Source organism: Stegostoma tigrinum, chromosome 7 (genome assembly GCF_030684315.1).
Source record: "Stegostoma tigrinum isolate sSteTig4 chromosome 7, sSteTig4.hap1, whole genome shotgun sequence".
Classification (NCBI taxonomy): domain Eukaryota; kingdom Metazoa; phylum Chordata; class Chondrichthyes; order Orectolobiformes; family Stegostomatidae; genus Stegostoma; species Stegostoma tigrinum.
Genome location: NC_081360.1, coordinates 28,559,774 through 28,585,088, shown reverse-complemented (window position 1 = coordinate 28,585,088; position 25,315 = coordinate 28,559,774). Strand labels below are relative to the sequence as shown.

Here is a 25,315-nt window from a genome sequence, read left to right as displayed (position 1 = left end):
CTTACCATTATCCTAACAAGATTGCAAGATCAAACCCCTTATAAATAAGGAACCTATATAATTCACTCACTCACTACCATATCAGGTTACTCAGAAATTTTAAAAAATCCACTCGCCAAAGAGAACCAAAATGTTCATAATTTTTCTCCAGGAATTGGCAATGTCAAATGCAACCCGATGGCTTTTAAGAGTATAAAAATAACATATAGCCTAGCTCATTGAAGCCAAAGAGTGATATTTGCACGATGTTTGGGCCTTTCCCAGCTATAGAGAATGATGCACTAATCACAAGTTCTGATTTTAAAACAGCTCGTCACATTCTAGACTGTGCCGATAGGGTCGCTGTTCTGTCGTACAGCTACTGTAGCAACAGTGGTATAACGGGAAAGTTCCCACAGCAACCACACCCAGAATCAGAATAGCAAAATCACGTCAGGAAATAGTTCTACAAATAAAGGGCATGCTTGTTCCTCAAAGTGCCATTGTCATTTCCACATAATCTGTGATGGTAATCAACTTAGGGTAAATAGATAGGAAATAATGGAGTTGATCTTCACTTCCGTACACATTTTTCTGATGTGAATAGGGCGGTAATACGTTAAAAGTTGCATGTGAGGCTGGCTTTGATTTTTACGTGAGCTGATGTTCTCATCCAAAATAACTGGGGTGTCAGGGGGAGGGGGTGTGCAATTAATAAACTGCGTTGAAGGTCTTATGGTATTGTTAGACTCAAAAGTCTTTTTATGTTAACCAGTACTACTACCAATGTACTTGCCACTCATTAATGATGCATGCATGGTTTACAACTCCCAAGAAGAACATTATAATCAACTAAAGTTAGCCAATGCATCCCAAAACCAGCCCAGCTCGTCCCCGCCTCCCTAATCCGTTCTTCCTCTCACCCATCCCCTCTCCCACCTCAAGCCGCACCTTCGTTTCCTACCTACTAACCTCATCCCGCCTCCTTGACCTGTCCGTCCTCCCTGGACTGACCTATCCCCTCCGTACCTCCCCACCTACACTCTCCTCTCCACCTATCTTCTTTTCTTTCCATCTTCGGTCCGCCTCTCCCCTCTCTCCCTATTTATTTCAGAACCCTCACCCCATCCACCTCTTTGATGAAGGGGCTAGGCCCAAAATGTCAGCTTTTGTGCTCCTGAGATGCTGCTTGGCCTGCTGTGTTCATCCAGCTTCACACTTTCTTATCTTAGGACTTTTTCTTTATTACTTCAGGGACCGCCAAAGCCTTAAAACCACCCTTTAGTTTACGTCATTGTTGTGTTGCGATCTGTATATTTTGCTGCTACCAGATTAATCTCCAGCTCCATTTGATTCCCACCCAGTAAATCTTCAGGCTTACCCTTCAAAGTGCTCTCTCAAGTCCACTTTAGCCTCTGCCCTGCCAGATTTCCTGGCTTCCCAAATGGTGAGCCATGTATCAGCTCTTATAAGTGACCACAAATCTTTTGCAGTGAAATGACCTAATTTACAAAAGTTTAATCAGGCCTCTTACTGATATCATCAGGTGGATGGAGTGACCCTTATCCATCACCCACCTGATACGTACATCGGAAACAAAAATCAATCTCACTATTAGAAGTCTAAAATAACAGCTATTTTAATGCTCACCAAAGTAGTCAAAGCCTCTTAAATGTTTATGACTTCTATGCAGAAAAACATAGAAAATCAGTCTGCACATGTTTTGTAAAGAAACAAGTAAAAGTGACGTTTTCCTGGTCATGTGAACTTTTTTTAAATGATCAGTGTTCACACATTAAAGGCAGCATTGCCTCAGTACACTATTCTCCGTAATCACAAGAGACAATCACATGACTTTCTCCCAGGTTCCAGTGCTCTAAGTGATTATAAATCAAACAGTTGGAGGACTGCTATATCAATGATGAAACAGCATGAAGGTAAGTAATGGTTTCAAGTACAAACACCATCAATCCTAATGATGAATTAATGTGTTATCTCGACTGGACAAAAGCACTTCCTTTGCTCACTTGAAAGCACCTAAAACAAGAATTGATGCAATCACTTAGAAAGCAGTACTTCATTTCAAGAACTTTATTGTACTTTATTTTATTGAGAAAACAATATCTCAAATTGAATTACACGATAGTTGGCCTTATTTCTTTAAGACTGTTAATGTCAGTTCAGTAATCATTTTCTAATGCCATATTTGAGTTTACTGGTACAGATGAGCTCAAAGAAAGTAGAGTTAATGTTGACAGTCAATTTTGTTTAGGATAAATTTTGGCAAGAAAGTACTGCATACAATGGACTGTTGCAATGAAAATACACAGACTGTAATATACAAAGAGCCAATCCACTATTCCTATTCCTTGAAACTGATTGTTTTAGTTTTATGTGACCTTAACTTTTGCCTTGTCTATCTTGAGAAGACAATTTTCCGTGCATGACATCGTGGGGTTTGCTTAGCTCATTAGGCTAGGAAATGGCAAAGAATGGTGGCAACAGAATGAGTTCAATCCCTATCGAGGCATGGTACTTCATGAAGGCCTACATCATGTTGTGCAATGGCATTCCTCAAGCTATGCAACCAATTGTGCCTATGGTCCTATGTGAACTACAGCTAGTTACCATGTGTACAACACAACAAAGTACTTTAAATATGAATCACCAAACACAATCTATCCTTCATTTACGAATGCTAGTATGGAGCCATGAACCAATTTGGAATTAATTCCACAACCTGGAAATAAATTTAATTCATTTTCTATAATCTTATATTTCAATTAAACTGAATTGTTTTAGCTATCTTCAAATTTTAAAATCTTAGAAGTGCATCCTCCGTTTCTTAATGTATTTAAGATAAATCAGCCTTATAAACTTCAAATCTGATGACTGAAATTGAACCAATAATGAAATGCAAAGTTTCAAGTTACATTAATTGATGGGTTTCTAATTTGCAAATGTAATTACTTCCACAGTCAGCTCAAATCTGGATCAGGGCACCAGCTGCACAATAATTAACACCATGCCTCTTGCACTAAACCAATCCTGTCATCAGCTGTATAACTTTCATTAACAAACATCCTGTAAACACACTATACTTTACTTGGAAATACTTGTACCATAATGTCCTTTCACATCTGAAAAATAGGTCTGAATGAAACTCATCACAATAAGACAAAGATATATTCCTCTTTAATGGCACTTAAAGGTCCTGAGCAAAATAAACTGACATACCCAAGAATAGACAGAAGTTACATTGACCTGCCACTGAATCTGTATTCCTCTGTGACTGCTGCCTAGGGCTGAAACAGACTGTTTGCAACTCCATATACAGTTCATCGCAAGAAAAATATATATTACCCGTCTACCTTTGTCCTTCCAAAGATCTTGTAATGATACCTTATCTATTCTGACGTTTATTCCATCCTCTCTCAAAAGGTAATGGAATTATTTCAGAAGTATCAAATCTTCAATCTGTCTAACTCAATTATGAGTAGGATTCCATGATTTGTTTCTATGGTAACTATAAACAAAGAATCAGTGCTTTCTGTGGAATATCTTCTCATCTCTGTCTCCATCTACCATAACAAGGTGGAGTCCTATTACTATTCACATATCTATCCACAGCTTCTGAAATCCAGCATTAAATGTGGATTTGACAATCCACATATTCTTTTCATGGAATCATAGAGATATACTGCACAGAAACAAACCCTTTGGTCCAACTCGTCCATGTCAACCAGATAGTTAAAATTAATCCAGTTACATTAGCCAGCATTTGACCCATATTGCTCCAAACCTTGTCTATTCATGTACCCATCCAGATGCCTTTTAAATGTTGTAATCTTTTAGTCCAAACTAAATTTATGTCCCCTTCAATCTTCTTTGCTTCAGTCAAAGAAAACTGAATTCTCCTGCATAACTCCGAGCAATAATTCCTAGAACTGTCCTGGATTCTCTTCTGAGAATTCTGGTCATAACATTTATGTTTTAACTCAATTTTCAGTGAAGTGCACAACACTAAAGCGACACATTACAATCTTGCAATTATTGGACAAAGTGGCTACAATGATGGATGGAAATAAGATATCACGCTCTTGTTGGATGGATGGAAAACAGCTATGTTGCATGTATAAATTCCTGTGGCAGATGGAGCTTTCAGAATCACACCAAAACAGAAACTGCTGACAGAGCTTTATTCATCCAGGAGTTTCTGTTCTTGTTTGATTCAGATCTCCAGTAGTTTTTTGTTTTTAGTTTGTAGAATGATGTTGTGTGAAGCAAAAGTATGTTTAATGTTTTTGCCAAAATGATCCCTTCTAGACATTTCTTTGATAGTTCATTGAGTTTACCAGTGATTAGCTAAGCCACACAACTCAGGAAGATCATACGAAGGTCATAAGAAAATGACCTCCACGATCTGGGTCATGAAAAGTATAAAACATGCCATCTTTCTTGCTCAAACACTATCTACATGGTCTTGTTATTTTCTGATCCCATTCCCATTTGATTGATGGTTACTAAATTGCCATTTGTGGTTCCCATGAATCAGAGATGATGCCCTCTCCTCTAATTTTGTCCTTTTAAAATCACCAGCACCTACCTGTTCAAAGAAAACTCTCAACCACTCTATCCTTTCAAACTGTAATACCATTCCTAACTTCTCTGATCTCTTGCAAAGTCTTTGAAAGTGCAGATAAAGACAAAATATTCTGGATGCTGGAATTCTGAAACAAACACATAGAATGCTATAGAAACTCTGGCAGCAGCTGTGGAAATAGAAATTCAGTTAACATTTTGAGTCCAGAATGACCCTTCTTCAGGATTCCTAAGCCCTGCCAGACCTGTCGAGTTTCTCCAGTATTCTGGGCTTGCCTACCAAATCCTGCAACTTCGCATTGAATCTCTCCAAGTGACAACTGGTATATCGTATGACAAGAATTGCAGGACAATACACAGCTTTTGCTTTGGCAGATCCTTCCAGTTGTATTGTTCAGTGACACTGTCCTTGCTTGGTACTTTGATGACCTATTCAGTAATACCTATACCATCTCTAACAATAATTTCATTTCCAACCTGATATTTCTGGAATATGCCAATGTGTACCCTTTGCACCACTGTCTTCCTCATTCATTTGTTGCTCTTTGGTACCAATCATCTGCAGATGCAAGGTCAGCTTCAAGGTGAATACTGACCACAATAGGCTGATATTTTCTCCATGTTTCTCAATCTTAAGATATGTACAGTCAGACATTTTGTACCAGCTCCAGATTGAGGTATGAGCCAGTTAATCCTTAGAAATACAAAGAAATTTGACAATGGTCTCTGCCACAACATTATATCACGATCACCGCTTTCTTATTTCTCACAGCTACAAAGAATACAAACACCTGCATTTGGACCATTTTAAATGCCTGGAACTGCTTTAGCCCAACTGCAATTGAAATCTTCGTCCTGGTTTTTGCTACTACTAGGTCAACCTTTTATTAGTATGGCAGGGTGCTGGGGGCATTCCTACCTCAGTTGTTTCTAGGAACCTCAGTCACATCTTTGGACTGTTTGGCCGCAATTAATTGTGGTCAAGGTGCCAGCTCCTTTAAAAGGAGCCCCCAGAAAATGCTGGCTCATTGAGCACCACGGTTGGAAGGCGGCACACCATGGAAATAAAGGTATTTCTCCTATAACATGCTAGTTGCTTTCTCGTGACCTTGTGCTATAGAAAATTACATCATGGGGAAATGGCTATACTGTACAGTGGAAAGTTTGCATTGTCCAAACAGCATCCACTATTCATCAATTGCCTTAAAGCCATTTCACATTAATGAAGCATGTGTTTTTGAACAAATACCTGTAGGCCCTCCTAACTGGCATAAATAGGGTGGATGGTCGTAGCAGGTAGTTAGGTGGGCTGATGACAGGGTTAGGATTGGGGTTGCCACGGCAATTGTGGCTGCCTCAGAGGGCAGTTCCAACAGGCCAGTGTCCAAATTGGAAGACCACCCCAGCCCTCTGCTTGAGTGTATAGGGAGACCACCAGAACTTACCAGACAGTCTCCCCATCCAGCGCTGGTAAAATGCCAGTGGTGTTGGTAAGAGACCCTATTGCACAACTGTCGGGCAGGTAGGTGGAGAAACTTTAACATCCATGCCACTGATAAAACAGTCATGGGCAGGGGAAACTGACATGTACTCCACCCCCTTCCATTTCATGGCCCACACTTCCGAACCCCAATCACGTCCCAAGAGCCAGGCAAAAACAGAACCCTAGAGTTTACTATTTCACTGCCTGGCAGCACCTGTGGAGAGAGAAAGCGTGTTACCATTTCAACCTCAACATGACTTCAGAACCAAAAAACAGAAAATGCTGAAAAAGCTCAGCTGGTCTGGCAGCCTCCATGGAGAGAAATCAGAGTTAATGTTTCGGCTCAGATGACCCTTCCTCAGAACCTGATCCTAAACAATATCTATGATTCCTGTCCACAAATGCTACCAGATCTGAATTTGTCCAGAAATTTCTGTTTTTGTCTCTGATTTCTTGGGAACTGGACAGAGAGACAGTTGGAAAACTGATGAGTTTTATGTTGTTAATAAGTGTCTGAAGCAAATGGACAGAAGAGAAGGTTGGAGAAAGTGAGATTAAGGATCAGGCATGTCTTGAAACAAAAGACAAAGGGAGCGTCAATTATTGTAGTGAAGTAACAAAGCGTTGGCCCAGAGTGAGTGTCCGCAAAAACAAATTACAGACGATGGGAGAAAAACATTAAAATGGGGTGACAGCATTCATAGTCTGAAGGTGTCCCAAGTCTGGATGGCTGCAAAATAGCTCACTGTAAAATGAGGTGCTGCTCCTTCAACTCGCACCGAGCTTCAAGGAAACATCACAGTAGAAGCAGGACCAGAAACGTGACTTTGAGAGCAGGATGGTGCATTGAAATAACAAGGGGCCAGAACATCATGGTTGTACTTCTGGACTGGGTGGAAATGTTCCACAAAGTGATCACCCAGTCTGCGTTTGGTTTCCAAATGTTCATTTCCTATTTTAACCATTTCATCTCTCCTTTTGTTCCTAGAAAGATTATTTGGTGCCATGGACAATGAAGAGAAAATAAAAGAGAAGAGCTACACTTCCTGCGATTGCATGGCCAGATGCTGTGCAGTTCCAAACAAAAGCCACATTGTGCTCACAGTGCTCACACACTTTACTTTCCTTCAACGCTGCCTGACCCGATGAGTTCCTTAGGACCATCTGTTTCTGTTTCAGATCTTCAACATCTGCAGTAGCGTGCTTTCACTCCAATGTTTTTCAGGTTGGCTTCTCATTCTCTGGATACAGTAAACTTGAAACAATCTAGAACTCTACTCATGTTAACTTTTCCTGCATCAAGTCTTATCTTCCCTTTGTTTTTGCTATCCATTTGGCCTCTTGACACCCTCTCATCTCCAATATGCAGTTCTCATCCTCATTTTTAGAATTTTTCATGATCTTGTCCCTCCTCAACTCTAAGTTGCTTTGAGTCCTTCAACTCTTACAAGTATGCTCCATGTTCCCAAGTATTCCCCTTCTTTTGCCCTGACATTTAACATGCCCATATTCCCAAAATTGCTCAAGACCCCCATCCTCCTTAAAACCCAACCTTTTCACGAGGCTTTTGATCATGATTCCAATAATAAAATGAAAACAGAAGGAAACAATGTGATTGCTGTTAAAGAGAGAGATTTAGGTCTCTGTTTAAAACTAGATGCAAAATCAGAGTTTTTTTTCCATGCTGAGAAACTGATATTTCAATTTTTGATGTCTTTTTCACCATTACCTATGCTATACAAGGCAGCACAGGAAAATTCACTCAGAACAAGAATGAACAGTGTAATATACTTGAGGAATTTTTAACTGAATTTGTTCGGATAGTGAAACAGCAGTTAACAAAAGAACGGAGCAGATTCGACTTTGATGTCCCTGCTCCAAAATCCTGAGTATATAACTTAAGATGATACTTTACCAAGTGAGTGCTGCCTTTAATTGTCGGAACAGTAATTTAAGATGATAATAAAACTTTAGGCTTGCCTACATGTTCAGCTGAATAAAATATCCTCTGGCATTAGTCAAAAATAGGTAAGTTCTAGTGATGTACATTGTCACCCTGATGTGAGAAATAAACCCAGAGCCTGAAACAATTAATGCTGAGGACAAGGCCACCCCAATGATGTCAACATATGGACTTGGTGGCAGAACAGATTAGGATCTCAAAGTGGCAAGTCCTACCATTTGGGCCTTCCTCATAATCTCTGTAACAATGTTTATTACATCAGTGAAACTTGTACCTAGATGCTGTCATGTCAAAACATGCATCTTGTTTAAGATGGGAATCCCTTCTCATTTGGTTAGCAAGTTATTTTCAAATACCACACTGAGGCAAGGAAGTTCTGTAGCTGCATACCTCAAAAGAGAATGGTGGTTGCAAATCTACCGAAGTGGCAATTTGAAGTGCCGCAGCATACAACACTACAAGCCATGTGCTAGAAAATGTGATCAGAGTAGATACATGCTTGATGACTGGGGAGGGATATGAAGGGCCACAGGACCTCTTTGGGTGATCAGAAATTCTATAAGTCTAAAGTACAGAGAGCTCAGACTAAATGATAAGCTGTAGCACAAATTGCTTGTAGTGTTGCTCAAATAAAACTTGACCCAAAGCCAGGCAATTTGTATTTGTATTGTAATGACAAGAAGGATGTAGCATGGCCTTTAAAACTGGCACATCATTAGTAGAATGAGCCATTAAAATGAAATATTAGTGACAAACCTCAAAAGGTTCCTGTCATCCATTATTAATCAATACGAAGCAGAAATTAAAGCGAAGTCAGGAGCGGGATAGAAACAGAAATCTCCGAGTTGTTGCTTAATGTAGTCTCTGCTTACACGCACAAATGTTCAGTCTATAGAATACATCAATTATTAATGAGCTCATTACAACATACAATCAAGCTTACTATATTGGGATAAATATGTTTTTATTGTTTGAGCCACAGACACTTCAAAAGCAAGGTTAACCATGGTATTAAAATGTTCTGATGTAAACATTAGAGTTGGACTACAACATTAGCATTTCAAAAATTAAGAGGCTAATCTGTGTAACTTTTGAGTGGATTGTTTTATACGATTAATTCACACCTGTTTCTTCTATTGCAGGCAACATCTTAAATTATTGGTCCTGCTGGTCAAATTTTTTCTATGCATACAACCTGCACTGTTCATTGACTTGACAGAATGTAGCAATGACAGCCAGGTTTCTGGTACCAAGATAGGCTCTAATGTAACACGCATTACGCCAGGTTCCAAGCCATCAATTGTGATAGGCGACTCTCTAGTCAGCTGCACAGACGTTTCTGCGGCAGACAAGACATCAGGATGCTGTGTTGCCTCCCTGGTCCCTGGGTCAAGGATATCTTGAGAGGCGGCAGAATATTCTCAAAGGGGAGAGGGACCAGTAAGAGGTCATTGTACACGTTGGGACTAACGACATATTAAGAGAAATGGATGAGCTTCTGAGAAGAGAATGCCAAGTAGATCCTTGAGGGTAGTAATATCTGGGTTACTCCCAGTGTCTTGAGCTAGTGACAGTAGGAAAAGGGGGCTAGAGCAAATGAATGCGTGGCTGAGGAGCTGGTGCAGGGGAGAATGATTCACAGTTTTGGATCATTGGAATGTCTCCTGGGGTAAAAGTGACCGGTATAAGAAGGATGGGTCACGCCTGAATTGGATGGGGACTGATATACTGGCGGGGAGATTTGTAACAGCGGTTCAGGTTTCAGGGCAATTTAAATTAGTAAGGTCGGGGGTGGGAGCCAGGGAGACAGTGTGAAAAGAGAGCAGTCTTGGACTGGTGCAGTTGGGAAAAAGTCATCAAACAATCAGGGCAAGCAAAAAGAAAGCAGAAAATGAGGGAGGACTGATTAATTAAACTGCATTTGTTTCAATGCAAGAGGCCTAACAGGTAAGGCAAATGAACTTAGGGCATGGTTGGGAACATGGGACTGGGATATCATAGCAATTACAGAGACATGGCTCAGGGATGGACAGGACTGGCAGCTTAAATGTTGCTAAAGCAATGACAGATAGGGCAGCAACGGGGGAGGAGGGGTGGTATTTTTCATTAAGGATAACATTATGGCTGTACTTAGAGGAGGATATTCTTGGGAGTATGTCAAGCGAAGTTATTTGGGTGGAACTGAGAAGTAAGAAAGGAATGATCACCTTATTACGATAGTACCATAGACTCCCCAAATAGTCAGTGGGAGATTGAGAAACAAATTTGTAGGGAGGTCTCAGTTATCTGTAAGAATGATACAGTTGTCATGGTAGGGGATTTTAATTTTCCAAACATAGACATGGGACTGCCAAAGTGTTAAGGGCTCAGATTAAGAGCAATTTCTTCAGTGTGCACAAGAAAATGGGGTGTGAGCGACGTGTTGCGGGAAATGCGGGAGACACGGTCAAGGGCGTTCTCGACCACTGCGGGGGGAAGTTGCGGTCCTTGAAGAACTGGGACATCTGGGATGTGCGGGAGTGGAATGCCTCATCCTGGGAGCAGATGCGTCGGAGGCGGAGGAATTGGGAATAGGGGATGGAATTTTTGCAGGAGGGTGGGTGGGATGAGGTGTATTTAGGTAGCTGTACCTCACACCCTGCCCCCGCCACAACCACCCCAAGAGGATTCCCCTCGTTCTCACACACCACCCCACCAACCTCCGGATACAACGCATCATCCTCTGACACTTCCGCCATCTACAATCCGACCCCACCACCCAAGACATTTTTCCATCCCCACCCTTGTCTGCCTTCCGGACAGACCACTCTCTCCGTGATTCCCTTGTTCGCTCCACACTCCCCTCCAACCCCACCACACCCGGCACCTTCCCCTGTAACTGCAGGAAGTGCTACACTTGCCCCTACACCTCCTCCCTCACCCCCATCCCAGGCCCCAAGATGGCTTTCCACATTAAGCAGATGTTCACCTGCACATCTGCCAATGTGGTATATTGTATCCATTGTACCCGGTGTGGCTTCATCTACATTGGAGAAACCAAGCGGAGGAGTGGGGACCGCTTTGCAGAACACCTCCGCTCGGTTTGCAATAAACAACTGCACCTCCCAGTCGCGAACCATTTTAACTCCCCCTCCCATTCTTTAGACGATATGTCCATCATGGGCCTTCTGCAGTGCCACAATGATGCCACCCGAAGGTTGCAGGAATAGCAACTCATATTCCGCTTGGGAACCCTGCAGCCTAATGGTATCAATGTGGACTTCACTGGCTTCAAAATCTCCCCTTCCCCCACCCCATCTCAAAACCAGCCCAGTTCGTCCCCTCCCCCCACTGCATCAAACAACCAGCCCAGCTCGTCCCCTCCATCCACCGCATCCCAAAACCAGCCCAGCCTGTCTCCGCCTCCCTAACCTGTTCTTCCTCTCACCCATCCCTTCCTCCCACCCCAAGCCGCGCCTCCATTTCCTTCCTACTAACCTCATCCCACTTCCTTGGCCTGTCCGTCTTCCCTGGACTGACCTATCCCCTCCCTACCTCCCCACCTGTACTCTCCTCTCCACCTATCTTCTTTTCTCTCCATCTTCAGTTCGCCTTCCCACCTCTCCCTATTTATTCTAGAACCCTCTCCCCATCCCCCTCTCTGATGAAGGGTCTAGGCCCGAAACATCAGCTTTTGTGCTCCTGAGATGCTGCTTGGCCTGCTGTGTTCATCCAGCTTCACACTTTGTTATCTTGGATTCTCCAGCATCTGTAGTTCCCATTATCTATGATCTTTATGGACTTCAGTAAGGCGTTCAACAAGGTTCCACAGTGTAGACTGATCAGTAAGGTTAGATCACATGGAATACAGGGAGAACTTGCCATTTGGATACACAACTGGCTCAAAGGCAGGAGACAGAGGTTAGTGGTGGAGGCCTGTGATCAGCGGTGTGCCACAAGACTGGTGCTGGGTCCACTGCTTTTTTGTCATCTATATAAGTGATTTTGAACATAGAACAATACAGCGCAGAACAGGCCCTTCGGCCCTCAATGTTGCGCTGACCTGTGAACTAATCTAAGCCCATCACCCTACACTATCCCATCATCATCCATATGCTTATCCAAGGATTGTTTTAAATGCCCCTAATGTGGCTGAGTTAACGACATTGGCAGGCAGGACATTCCATGCCCTTACCACTCTGAGTAAAGAGCCGGCCTCTGACATCTGTCTGAAATCTATCACCCCTCAGTTTGCCCCCTCGTACAAGCTGACGTCATCATCCTAGGAAAAAAAGACTCTCACCATCCACCCTATCTGGATGTGAAAATTGGAGGTATGGTTAGTAGGTTTGTAGATGACGTCGAAATTGGTGGTATAGTGGACAGCAAAGATGGTTACCTCAGAGTACATTGGGACCGTCACCTGATGAACAGAGTGGCGGCATGTAGAGTTTAATTTAGATAAATGTGAGGTGCTTCATTTTGTAAATCAGCGTAGGAATTAAACACTTAGTGGTAAGGTCCTGGGGAGTGTTGCTGAACGAGGAGATCTTGGAGTGCAGGTTTGGAGTTTCTTGAAAATAGAGTCACAGATAGACAAGATAGTGAAGGCAGCATTTGGTATGCTTGCCCTTATTGGGTCAGTGCATTGAGTATAGGAGTTGGGAGGTCATGTTGCAGCTGTGAAGGACATTACTTAGGTCACTATTGGAATACTGTGTTCAATTCTGTTATCCCTACTCTGGGAAGGATGTTATGAAACTTGGAATGGTTCAGAAAAAATTTCCAAGAATGTTGCAAGGGTTGGATGGCTTGAGCTATATGGGAGAGGCCGAATAGACAGAGGATATATTCCCTGCAGCATTGGAGGCTGAGGGGTGACCTTTTGGAGGTGTCTAAAATCATGAATCATTAGGGGAATGGATAGGGAGAAAAGCCAAGGTCTTTTCCTTGGGGTGGGTGTGTCCAAAACTAGAGGGCATAGAACAAAGAACAAAGAAAATTACAGGATAGAAACAGACCCTTTGGTTTCCCAAGCCAGCCCAAACTTAGGTTTAAGGTGAAAGAGGAAGGATTTAAAAGGGACCTGAGGGGCAAATCTTTTACACATTGGGTGGTACGTGTATAGCATGAGCTGCCAGAGGAAGTGGTGGAGGCTGGTACCAGTGTCACATTTAAAAGACATCTGAATGGGTAAATGAACAGGAAGGGTTGACATGGATATGGGCCAAATGCTGGCAAATGGGACAAGATTAATTGAAATTATCTGGTATGGACTGATGGGTCTGTTTCCATGCTGTACAGCTCTGTAATTCTAATAACTAACTGAGTGATAATTGACATTCATCCCCAACAAAACAGAATCTAACTACTGCCCCTGACATTGCCATTACCGAATTGCCAACTATCCTGGCAATTCCATTTGACTAGAAATTGAACTGGACCATCCACATAAATGATGTAGTTTCAACAGCAGGTCAGTGGCTAGGCAACCTGCAGTGAGTAAATAACTTTTAATCCTCAGAGCCTGTCGTACAGAGCACAAGTCAGGAGTGTGGTGGAATACTCCCCACTTGCCTGGGTGAATGCATCACCAACTATATTCAAGAAGTTTGTAGGCCAAAGGAGCATGCTTAACTGGAACCACATATACTACCTCCAACATTCACTCCCTTCGGCACTGACTCACAGTAACAGCAGTGTGTACCATCTACAAGATGTGGTTGAGTACTTCACCCCAACAGCACTTTCAAAAGCTGTGACCACTACGACAAAGACAGCAGGTAGATGGGGCCATCACCAGCAAGTTCCCCTCCAAGTCACACACCAACCTGACCCAGAACCATATCCGTGATAATGGGAACCGCAGATGCTGGAGAATCCAAGATAACAAAGTGTGGAGCTGGGTGAACACAGCAGGCCAAGCAACTTTTGTGCTCCTGAGATGCTGATTGGCCTGCTGTGTTCATCCAGCTCCACACTTTGTTATCCAGAACCAAATCCCATTCCTCCAAGGTCACTGGATCAAAATCCTGAAACTCCTTTCCGAGCAGTACTGTGTACACCCCTGTGCCCCAGAGATCGCAGATGTTTAAAAAGGCAACTCTGTACCACTTTATTCAGGACAATCAGACATGGGCAGATAAATGGTGGTCTAGCCAATGACACCCACATCTCGTGAACAATTTAAAACAAAAAGTTCAGCTATAATGATATGACATCTGTGGTCAAGGTGAGTCTGCTCATCTTCAATTCGCACATCGGACCAAACGTACCACTCACCCCATACTCTGTTCAACACAATACATCCCAATTACATACACAATAGCCTCTATCAATTTGTACTAAATTCTTCAATTCACACACTTTACCCCACTTGTGTACATGCACTAGTGCTGCCACCACATGCCCACAATGTCATGCTCATGCAGACAAATACATTTTAAATCATGACAGTGACATCACTGAAACATACTGCAGGAGATACTCCCCTCTTTCCTGCAAAAGAAAGTGGTGCCTAACAGGAAGAAGTAGGACAAGATAGGAAGGGAACATGCACGTTTTAGCCCTATTGTCATCAATGGAGAACAGGGTTGGAGGGATGAGGGTATCCTCCTTTAGTCATCATACTTGTCCCTCATCGCAGAATATTTTCCAACTGTCAAACTGCACGTTGTCAACTCTCACTCTACTTGCTCTTTTCTCCTCACGACAGCGCTATCCTTATCTGTCCATGTCATTTCAGATACATGAGAACTGGGAGCTTCTTAGTCAGTGGAGGTGGAAGAGGAGGAAGTGAGAGAATGGGCAGAGACAGCCACATGATCTTACATTCAAAGCCACCAGCTAAGCGTGTACGTAATCCAGAAGGTAAGGAGAATTCTACATGATGGACACTGAACACGAGTGCACAGAAAATAGGATGGTTGGAGGCAGATGGGAGGAGTTTAACACTGCGCATTGGCCACATTTCTGAAATAGGGTTAGGACATGAATTATATGTTTTGCATTGTTGTTTGGAAGAGAATATGATGGTTGGTGATAGAAGTAGGTTAAAAATGAAATCTCCAAGTGCACGTTGAGATATTGTTGATATTATTCATTACCTCTGTGATCATGTAAAGTCTCACTTGAAAGGGACTATCATTTAGCATCCTTTCCGCTTCCTCATGCTCCTCCTCATCTTATTGCTTGTTTGGCGATTATAAACAGTTTCCTCAATGGCCAGACTGGCTGATATGCATTAAACTTCCTTACACCTTGGTGCTGCTCGGCAGAGATCTAAAGAGCTTCAATAAATTGTGCAGGCAGCTTAAAAAGAAAGCATTGTTAAAGGCTGCTGCTGATGGGTCTCTAATATCGCTCATGGAAACATGACTCTGATTACAGGCTTTCTGTGCACATGGCTTCTGGACTTGAGTCTCGAACAATGTTGTGAATAGATAATCCTTGCTGCCCAGGAGCCACCCTACGATGTGTCAAGGTGGGTCAACTATTGATGACAGTGAGAAGTGATGTAGAGTGAAGGTATCCGGACCGCTGCCAACAGAAGAGATATCCATACACCTGTTTCATATTGAGGGAGTGAATTCCCTTACTGTTCATGAAAATTGCCTTGCTTGCGCTTCATCTGTCAATGTCATGCAGTCAGTGTTCTAAACAATGACGAAACCTGGAAACACAGGTAAGGAAGAGGCCAAAAGAATGCGCAACAAGATTGCCTCAACGTTCTAAACCCTTATTCATTCTCTATTTCCTAAAATATATTCAGGTACTGCAGTGTGGAACTACGAAATTGCTACAAATATTTAAGCAACTTTGAGACAAAATGTATTGCTTGAATGAAATAAAGAAATGAAATTTACTCTAATTCTTCATCTTTAAATAGTGGTTTCCTTCACAGGCCATGGATGTTTCCTTAGTTACAGTGCTGCCAAATGTGAATGAATATTCTTGTGATTTAACATTTCGTGCATTAAAATCATACACTGAAGACTTCATCACACTCTTATTATAGAGGTCATGAAAGAAAGCCCACTTTTAGTTCTTTTGAGTTAGACCACAAATCCTCGTAGCTTTCAACAAGTCCAAAACAACATGAGGGACAAATTGATGTGAAGGAAGAATTATTTTCAGAACCACACTTAATATCTGAGATAAAAGAATGTGCTATTCAGTTTTAGAGCTGCTCAGTCTGCTTTAAGTATCATGAATATGAATTTTATTTATTGTTGCCACGTACTGAGATACGGCAAAAAGTGCTGTTTTGTGTGCTGTACAGGTGGATCGTACCATACAAAGTGCATGAGGGTAGCAGAATGGAGTGCAGAATAGAGCGTTACAGCTGCAGAGAGGTCAATCAGAATTAACATCTGAGAGGTCCGATAAGACTGAGGAAGAAGCTGTTCTTGAATCTGTTCAAACATGTATTCAAACTTTCATATCATCTGTTCAATGAAAGAGGGCAGAAGATAGTATAATCGGCATCGGAGGGCCTTCAATTAAGTTGGTTGCTTTCCTGAGGCAGCAGGAAATATAGATGGAGTCAGTGGATGGAAGGCTAGTTTGCATAACGGCTGGTGTTTTTTTTAAGTTGACAAAGGCATTATTTATTATTAAAAATGCAGTTAAGAGCAAGGTCGAGATGACAACTAAGTATGCCAAACTACAGCATCCATATTGTAATGTCAAGTAGAAATATATTTTTGGGAAAAAAAGTCTGCAATAACCGAGAAATTTTCCAATGGCATAAATACAATGTGGTGATCAGTTTGAAGCATTTTTCGACAAATATTATCATGAGTCTTTGTTTCATCAAACTATGACTTGCTTTGCTATGACAAAAGTGCTGTCTAAAATATATATCACGATATGTCAACAAGACACTGAGAATTAGCAAATTGAAAACAAAAAAAAGAACAAGAACAACTTTTGGTACTTACCACACCTACAGAAAAATAGTTGTTAACAATACTGTATGGCACTGGATCCCCTTTCTCATCTTTGTTGTTTGGCATCACGTCTATACTCCATCTGTCCAGCATCACTTCTATACTGTTCTCTATGTCTTTCAGAACTTTCATTAAGTTTCCACCTTCATATCCTTTTATAAGCAAAAAGAAACATGTTTAATCTTTGGCTCTACATGACTAGTATAACAATATTATTCAGATAGCTGAAGGACATAGGACTAATTAGGAATTTAAGCAAAATTTTATTTATAGCACCTTTCACAACATCAGGACATTTCAAAGCCCTGTACAGACAATGATGTATTTCTTGAAATGTAGTAACATTAGCGAGCACAGCAACTGTTTTTCACACAGCAATGTCCCACAGCAGCAGAGATGTCACAATAGTAATTGTTTACAGTGATATTATTTGAGCAATAAATGTTGACAGGACACCAGGAGAACTCTACTGCTATTCTTTAAGAAGTGGAATGGAACATGATTCAAGGGCAGTTGAGGCTTCGGTTTAAGGTCAAATTTGAAAGATGATACCTCCAACAACACAGCATTCCCTCAGTGCTGCACTGAAGAATAAGAGATCTTTAAAATGTATCTGTCACTTGATCACATCCTCAAAACATTCCAACCTATTTCATATCAAAATACCTTTCTTGTAGGTGAATCCAACAAGAAAATTTATGCAGAGCAAGACATCACAAGCTGTGTTTGTGATACATGTTAATTTGTTGTAAAGATGGTATTATTTGTAGAAAGAATTATTTCAAACATTACCATAGGATATTTGGTGAGCACTCAAATTGGACTTTGATTCAATGGGATACATCTTTGATTTCTGTGCTGGTGGTGCTCTGGTTAAACAGACTGTTCACTCTTTGTAGAACCCATCTGATAATGAATTCAACACAATGCAAATTTGTGGATTCCACAAAGAACAGGTGACCATTTCCATGAGATTAACGGTCAGGCAGCAAATAAAGTAATCTATTGTGAAAGTCAGCAACTCTGTCAAAGGAGCACTTCTTTAATATAATACTAAATTGACAGCCTTGAGAATAAACAACAATATCTCATTACAGTCAGTACAGATGAAATTGTCCTCATAGGATCCCAGTTACATTACAGAGTAAATGCTGTTTTAATAAACTTCAATGTAAACATTTGTTTTCAGGCGTACAGATGCAAACCAGATCCATATATTCAAGCCATTTACTTTCATTATATATGCCTGTTAAAAATAAGCATCATCCTGGAGTAACCTAGATAATATTTTTAGAAAACCTAAAAGGCATATGTGACAAGTAAGAGCTTCCAGCACATCATAACTATTATTCGAATGTCAGTATTAATGTGGGTGCTACCATTGGACAGCCTCAGTCCGCTGCATACCAAATAGAAACAGTTGGAGGTCTGAACTATTTTCACATTTGGGTCTTATTTGTATTAGAACATAGAACATAGAACAGTACAGCACAGAACAGGCCCTTCAGCCCACGATGTTGTGCCGACCATTAATCCGCATGTATGCACCCTCAAATTTCTGTGACCATATGCATGTCCAGCAGTCTCTTAAATGACCCCAATGACCTTGCTGATGACCCCAATGACCTTGTTGAGCAGCTTGTGCACTTAGCCAGCTGGGTGAGGTAAAAATCTGGTGGCTGCACTGCAGAGTGCAGCGGAGTAAGTTAGGTTAAGAGGAGGGCCGGGGGGAGAAACCTACACTGAAGGAAATTAGCAAATAGCCTTGGTCTCACAACAACCATTCATACGTAGAGGCTTAAGCTAATCTACGGCTCCAGCCAAATTCCATGTTACAGCACACTTTGTTTTAGAAATTGCCCAGAGCAGCACAAAGAATTGCAGTTTAAGTTCAAAACAGAACTTTATGTAAAACATTCAGAGGTAGTAAGAATTGTCGATGCTGTAGTCAGACATAACTCAGTGGGACAGGAGGAAGAAGGGTCCTGACCACGATACGTCAGCCTTCTCCCTCCTCTGATGCTAACTGGCCCTCTGTGTTCCTCCAGCTCCACAATATGTTATGTTTGCAAAACATGAAAGGAGCAAGCTCTCTCCTTAACAGCAATGCACACTCCTCAATATGAATAGATTGTTACTTGTTAGAGCAAAATAATAGAGGCATTTTCATTATTGGGAATTTTTAATTGGAGAAACGCATTTGCTTAAGTTTGGACCACACATTTTGTTTACATAGCCAGAGCCACCAGAACCATGCTTAATGGCAAAACATTTTATTGGATCTACAGTAGATATTGGGTTTCACTCTTACCTCCTCCCCACCTCAGACATCTAGCCAGATCATTTCCAGTACCCAATGGTAATACAGCTACAGGTGGGTGTTTTGCTAGATTGATTTTATCTGTAATAATGACAAGAGATAGGTTTAGTTCAGGTAAAACTGAAAGCTGGAAGAGCAGGCTGAAAAATAGACCGCTCTTCACCACAATGGCAGGTTATAAACCAACTATCTCGAACTATAACATGAGTGAGAATCCTAAATACACATTTAGACTTTTACAATGAAACATCTACTAGCTTCTCTGTTTAGAGCTACATATGCGGAGTGGTACTGTCTTTACAATGTACTGGGTATCAAAGTAGTTTCAAAAATGGCCAATTAACAATGTTACTTAATATGCCAGACAAAATGTACTATGGTTAAACAAAAGCATTGTTTTTACACTGTTAAGAGAAGTTTGAGTGAAAAATAGAATTAAAAAAACAAAATACAATAGTATTTCACATTAATCTTTTACTGTATATTGGAAATACCAATACAATCCAGGATCCATCCTACAGTCCCATCTCCTCCACACGCCAGGATTCGGAAATCAGGTATGTCACGAAAGGTGTTTAACCTAAAAAAAAACCCCACAAATTATTACACTGTTATAAAGATTTTGAGTATGGAATGCTAACAATCCAGAACATGAAAAATTATTTTGAATACATACTAATGTCTCAAATATTAATAACAATTCATATATTCTCCATAAATACCAAAACATAAATGTTTCCCAGAGATTAGAAAATTAGCTTGGTTTAATTTTAGCTGATTGGATCTCAGTCAATTTAGTATTTGATCAACAGCCTTCATGAAATTTGACCATGGTAAAGATTTTATATAAATGCAACTTGGTTAAAGGAATGAAATGAATTGACTCCAGGGACACATCATAGTGGGCAGACTTTATGCAGTTCGAAAGAATTCTACAGAAACACAGTCTTACAAATGAGCACAGATTTAGTCAAAAGAAAAGGCATTTGAAAGACAATTAAAACAAACCCTTTACTCTCTGCAGGGCCCAGGCAGTGTCTTAAGGATTGTTGATGTTCAAAGACTCATTTAACATATTCTGTGAAGGCCTACATATCTTTTTTTTCCCTTTTATCTCAATCTTTACAAGATGTGCTATGAAAAATAACCAGAAGAGCTTCAAATAATCACAGCTGAGTGATGCATTGTGTCTTGAGGTTTGTTTAAAAGATGTTCTGCAAATGATTAAAATATTCATGGCAGTCATGCAATCATAGTCACTAGTACACTTGTACTGTAATATTTCTACAAGTAATATATAGTATGAACACGAGATCTCAGCAGTTTACATCTGTACTGAAGAACTGTAGTGGCCCTGTGCAATCATGATAACATTTTCAAACACAGTTTGTCAAATTTGAGCTAACAACACACTCTACCTGTATTATATTATATCTCAACAGTGAGATACTTTAGGAACAATACTTAAAGTACATGTTGCATGCTAAATCCATCTGGATGATTCAATGTCAGGCTCACCGGTCTATAGCTCGCTAACTTTTCCTTACCACCTTTCTTAAATAGTGGCACCACATTAGCGAACCTCCAGTCTTCCAGCACCTTCCCTGTGGCTATCGGTCATACAAAAGGATTTCAAAATAAGCAACATATATCCTCAACAACAGAGGTATAGGGTTTGGCTTTTTGGATTCCATTAATGACACCAACTGATGCTATTATTCGATGAACTAGAGCTCAGACAGAACTTTGGCTTGAAAGATCTTCATTTTTGGTTTTAGTGAGGCGGATGCTCATTGCAACATAAGCATGCAATATGGCAGATTTTGGTTGACAGTGGAGTTTATTATGGAAAAGAAATGCAGAAACAGTGGAATAAATAAAGATATTTATAAAGAGCACACACTTAAAACATTTCAAAACACAGTAAAAATATAATCAAGTCAATCCCACAAACACTCGTTGCAGTCCTCACACTGCAGAGAATCGCTTCCTCTATCATTTCAATACGTTTAGCCTAACTGTGATAAAAGCTCCCAGTCCAGACAATCTTTCAGCCTATGCCAGCACCTTCATATACCCAAATGTAAAATTTTCACTGCTTCAAATAAGTCCTTCTGCATTTTACTCAAACACCTCGAATCTGGAACTATTATAGACTGCTTAGTCTGAGGTAATTTTTTTAAAAAGCAAACATAAACTACATACTTCCCATAAAAACCAAAAGAACTCTGGACGCTGTAAATCAGAGACAAAAATAGGATTTGCTGGAAAAACTCAGGTCTGGCTGCATCTGTGAAGAGAAATCAGTTAATGTTTCAGGTCCAATCTGAGGAAGCATCACTGGACCCGAAATGTTAGCTCTGATTTCTCTTCACAGATGCTGTCAGACCTGCTGTGCTTTTCCAGCAACTTCTGTTTATGTATACTCTTCCTATGATAGGAACAATTACTTTCTGCATCCATCTTTAGCTAAGAACATTGCAGAACTCCGCCCAAGCTAAAACTGAAAGGTTTCTCTCCAAGTTGTGGGTGTTGCCCTCTAAGTTTAAAAAAAAACCCAGAATCACTCACCATAAAGTCAATTACACTACCCTGTGTACTTTGTTAATTTGCAGTGTAAACAAAAATCCATTAGTTTATGGAGGCTCTGTCTCAAACTGTTTTAGAAGACTATTACGGCTGCAGAAATACTTACAAATTAATCACCGGATACACCCTTTAGCCCCTCAGAGCACGCATATGCTATTAGTTCAAAGTACAAAAATCCAAACTCAGAAATAAATTTGATTGAAATATATATATGTAAATTTCACAACCTAAACTGCAGTGATAGATACTTAACATGTAGGAAGAACACAGGCTTTGTTTTAGCATATGCGCACCTCTTATTACATTGCTCCTTGCCAAAATATAACAGAGAATTGAGAACATTAATAAACACAAGTAAGCTTTGCAAAGCAATACTAGCAGTGTACAAGCCTTGCAGGAAATCAATGAACCTCAAGAATTAGGCTCATGGATCTGTGCCCAAATCACAGTCAATTCCTGACTATGGTGCAAAAAATAAAGTCATGCTAATGTTCTCATGACCAGTGGAAAATATTTTAAATGTGGTCCTGCACTGCAATTCCTAACATGCAAATAAGGGATTGCCACAGCATGTCGATTGTCTAGATGAACTGTGCACACTGGAAATCAGAATTCTGCCTTGATCAAGCAGAGTTCTCTAATGACCTGTTTGACGTTAGCCATTAGAGTTTTACTTCTTTATTTCTGCAACAGTTTTAATGCACTTTACTCTGGGAATGTGTTTTTTCATGGGTTTGTTTACGCTGTCAAGCGTTCACTTTTGCATTCAGATTAATTGCAGTGGGCATATAAATTATAACAGACAAAAATGGATATTCCTTACCAATGCTTACTTCACCACATACTTCAGATTAGGCTGAATAATTCACGAATGGTTATCAAATTCAAATGCAATTTCAATGACTGGTGACGCTTTTCTGTCTGAATTTCATATGTTTATAGACCGCTCCTTTGCACCTTTATAAAGGACACCCACTTTTGTCATAGTATCTTTGCAAGACAGAACATTACAGTACCACCACTGCTCATTCACAGACATCAGGAGCATGGTCAGTCTCATCTGCACAGCTGAAAGCTACTACAATGTAAAATGTGCTGTAATATAAAATAGCACCTTCTAGTCCATTCTAGAAACAGGCTCTGCACCAGTTATTTGAAAGGATTTAAAAGACTCCGATCATTGTCTACTGGGTGGAGACATCAGCTGGACAGGATTTAGAGCTCTCAGTGACAGAGTATTATGCTTCCTCAGAGTGGAAAATGCTTTCAACAGTAATCAAATAATGGCAAGCAAAACTGAGGAAAACCTAGAGGTTTCATTTATAAACACAAAAACAAACGGAACAAAGTGTACTGGGATTCTAAGAGTACTCTAAGCTTTGAGTGGAAATGGAAGATGTTCCTAATAAATGTCTCTTTTTCCACAAGGATCAAATCGCTACTGCAATCAAGGAACAATGGGAGACATTAGATGAAATGAACGAAGTGAGAGAGGAAGCAAAGGTGTAAAATTTTAAAAATAGGGTAAAGCCATACACTTGAATTAAATGTATTCTAGTTCAATAACAGCAAAAGGTTAAAAAGAAGTGAAGGCTCTTATCAAATCAGTCTGGCTCCAGATGTGGTGCCAAAAGACCGAGTGGCTAACATTGTATCATTAAAATTAGACCTCAGTCAACGTAACCTTGATGGGAATATAACTGGAAATAATTTCTCAGAGACAGGATAATCTTCATTTAGAAAGATGAGGATGAATCACAGACAGCCAATATGGTTTTACTCAGTTAGTATTCTGACTACCAAACTTAATTCTATTTTTGCAGAAGGTACAAACATGCCGCCATTGGGAATAGCAAACTTGATAGAAATTGATATAATTTTAGGAATGCTTTTGATAGTCATGAAAAATTCTACGAACCCATGAAAAATGACACGTAGGATACACAAATTGACTAGCAGACAAATTAACAGGAAGCTTAGGGTAATGTTTGATATGTTCTTTCACAACTGAAAGACCATTTCCAGTTTCTTGTTTTTGTGGAATTTATCTCTATAAACATAGACGTGTCAAATACCTGTTATTCTTTGTTGGCAAATTCTCTTCAAGTTATTGGGGGGGATCTCAACCAAGTTTGGACCAAAGGGCATTTGGAAAGGGAGGTGCCATCTAAGTAGCCCCACCAATAAAGTGTGGGTGGGGTGGGACTTTGACTTCCCAGCAAAGCATCTTGCAACCAAGGTACCCCAGGCAGCAAAACTCAAATGTTTCAACCAAACATAACTAGAAATGTATATTCTGAGAAACAACACTACAAACCTATGTACTAAATCCTGACTTTCACATTTAATTCTTTTTTTCACATTCTGTTTCGTTCCTCTAGATTATATTCTGAAATGCAACTTATCATTGCTCAGTAAGGGAAAGTAACAGATACGTAGATTTGGGAAGAAGATGGAATTAGAGCAAAAACAGAAATCAACAGAAACTGACAGGCTGCAATTAGAGAAAAGGATATTGAAGAGGCTAGATTAAGGCAACGGGAAGTTGACAGGAAATGACAGAATGCAGACACCACCAGCGTTGCAAATAAGAGACCGTCAGTTTGAAGGAAGTGTTTGTTTATGATCCTTATCGCAATGCTAAGTCAGAGTTAGAATGCAATATTGGCAGATCAGAGCTGTATGGATATAGGGGTGCAAGAAATTGGAAGAAAGAAGTAGCATGTGTTGTACAAATGGTAAAATATGCCTGCCACCCTTACGTGAGCTATCAGACCTACCAAATGTCCTCCTTATGGCAACAAAATCAAACACTTCTTTAAAACATCAGAAAATAAAACAGCTCAGGAGATCACCAAGGAATAACTTCTAATGCAATCCAGCTCGAAAGATTTAATGTTTCGATAAACAGAAAACACAGTCAGTAACCCTGAAAATACAAAGAAGGTTAATATTGATGATGTATTTCACAATGTTGAAGCTGTATTCAAGGTACTAATAAACATTGTGGAAATAGGTATAAATGTAGATTTTTGATTGAGGATTTCAAGAGAAACACTGAGGATACAGAGAAATCGTACAGGAAAAGTCATAAACCTAATTAACTTGGCCTGACTCTAGTTTAATATGAAAATAATATTTTTTTGTCAAGACAGTTTTGACTACAAAGACTGGGTGAATTTAAATAGTTGTTTTCTATTAATGGTCTTAAAATTATTAATGAAGTCACTGCATGGATATTAAAAAATGTTTCAAATACATTACTTCATGGGTACATTTTTGAATTCTGGATTTCGGATTTAATACCTTTCATTCAAGTTTATTAATCTCAACTGTACCTTCACAAAAAATAGAAGTATGTACAGCAGTCAGAATATTAATGGAATAAAACCACATTGACTGTTTGTGATATATTGTGCTAATGAATATCTCAGCTTATTACTTCATAA

The 25,315-nt window shown here is 40.2% G+C and overlaps 1 protein-coding gene across 9 annotated transcripts in view; it reads right to left on the bottom strand.

The window, feature by feature from the left end:
* The window catches only part of LOC125454004 (diacylglycerol kinase beta), a 505,848-nt gene that overhangs the window by 162,635 nt on the left and 317,898 nt on the right, over nucleotides 1-25,315 (bottom strand). For all 9 annotated transcript variants that reach the window (XM_059647135.1, XM_048534235.2, XM_048534238.1 and 6 more), the window contains 3 exons: nucleotides 19,772-19,857; nucleotides 19,269-19,358; nucleotides 16,949-17,109 (listed from right to left, as the gene is read on the bottom strand). In XM_059647135.1, the coding sequence (XP_059503118.1) occupies nucleotides 16,949-17,109; nucleotides 19,269-19,358; nucleotides 19,772-19,857 (337 nt within the window). The remainder of the gene's footprint in view (nucleotides 1-16,948; nucleotides 17,110-19,268; nucleotides 19,359-19,771; nucleotides 19,858-25,315) is intronic.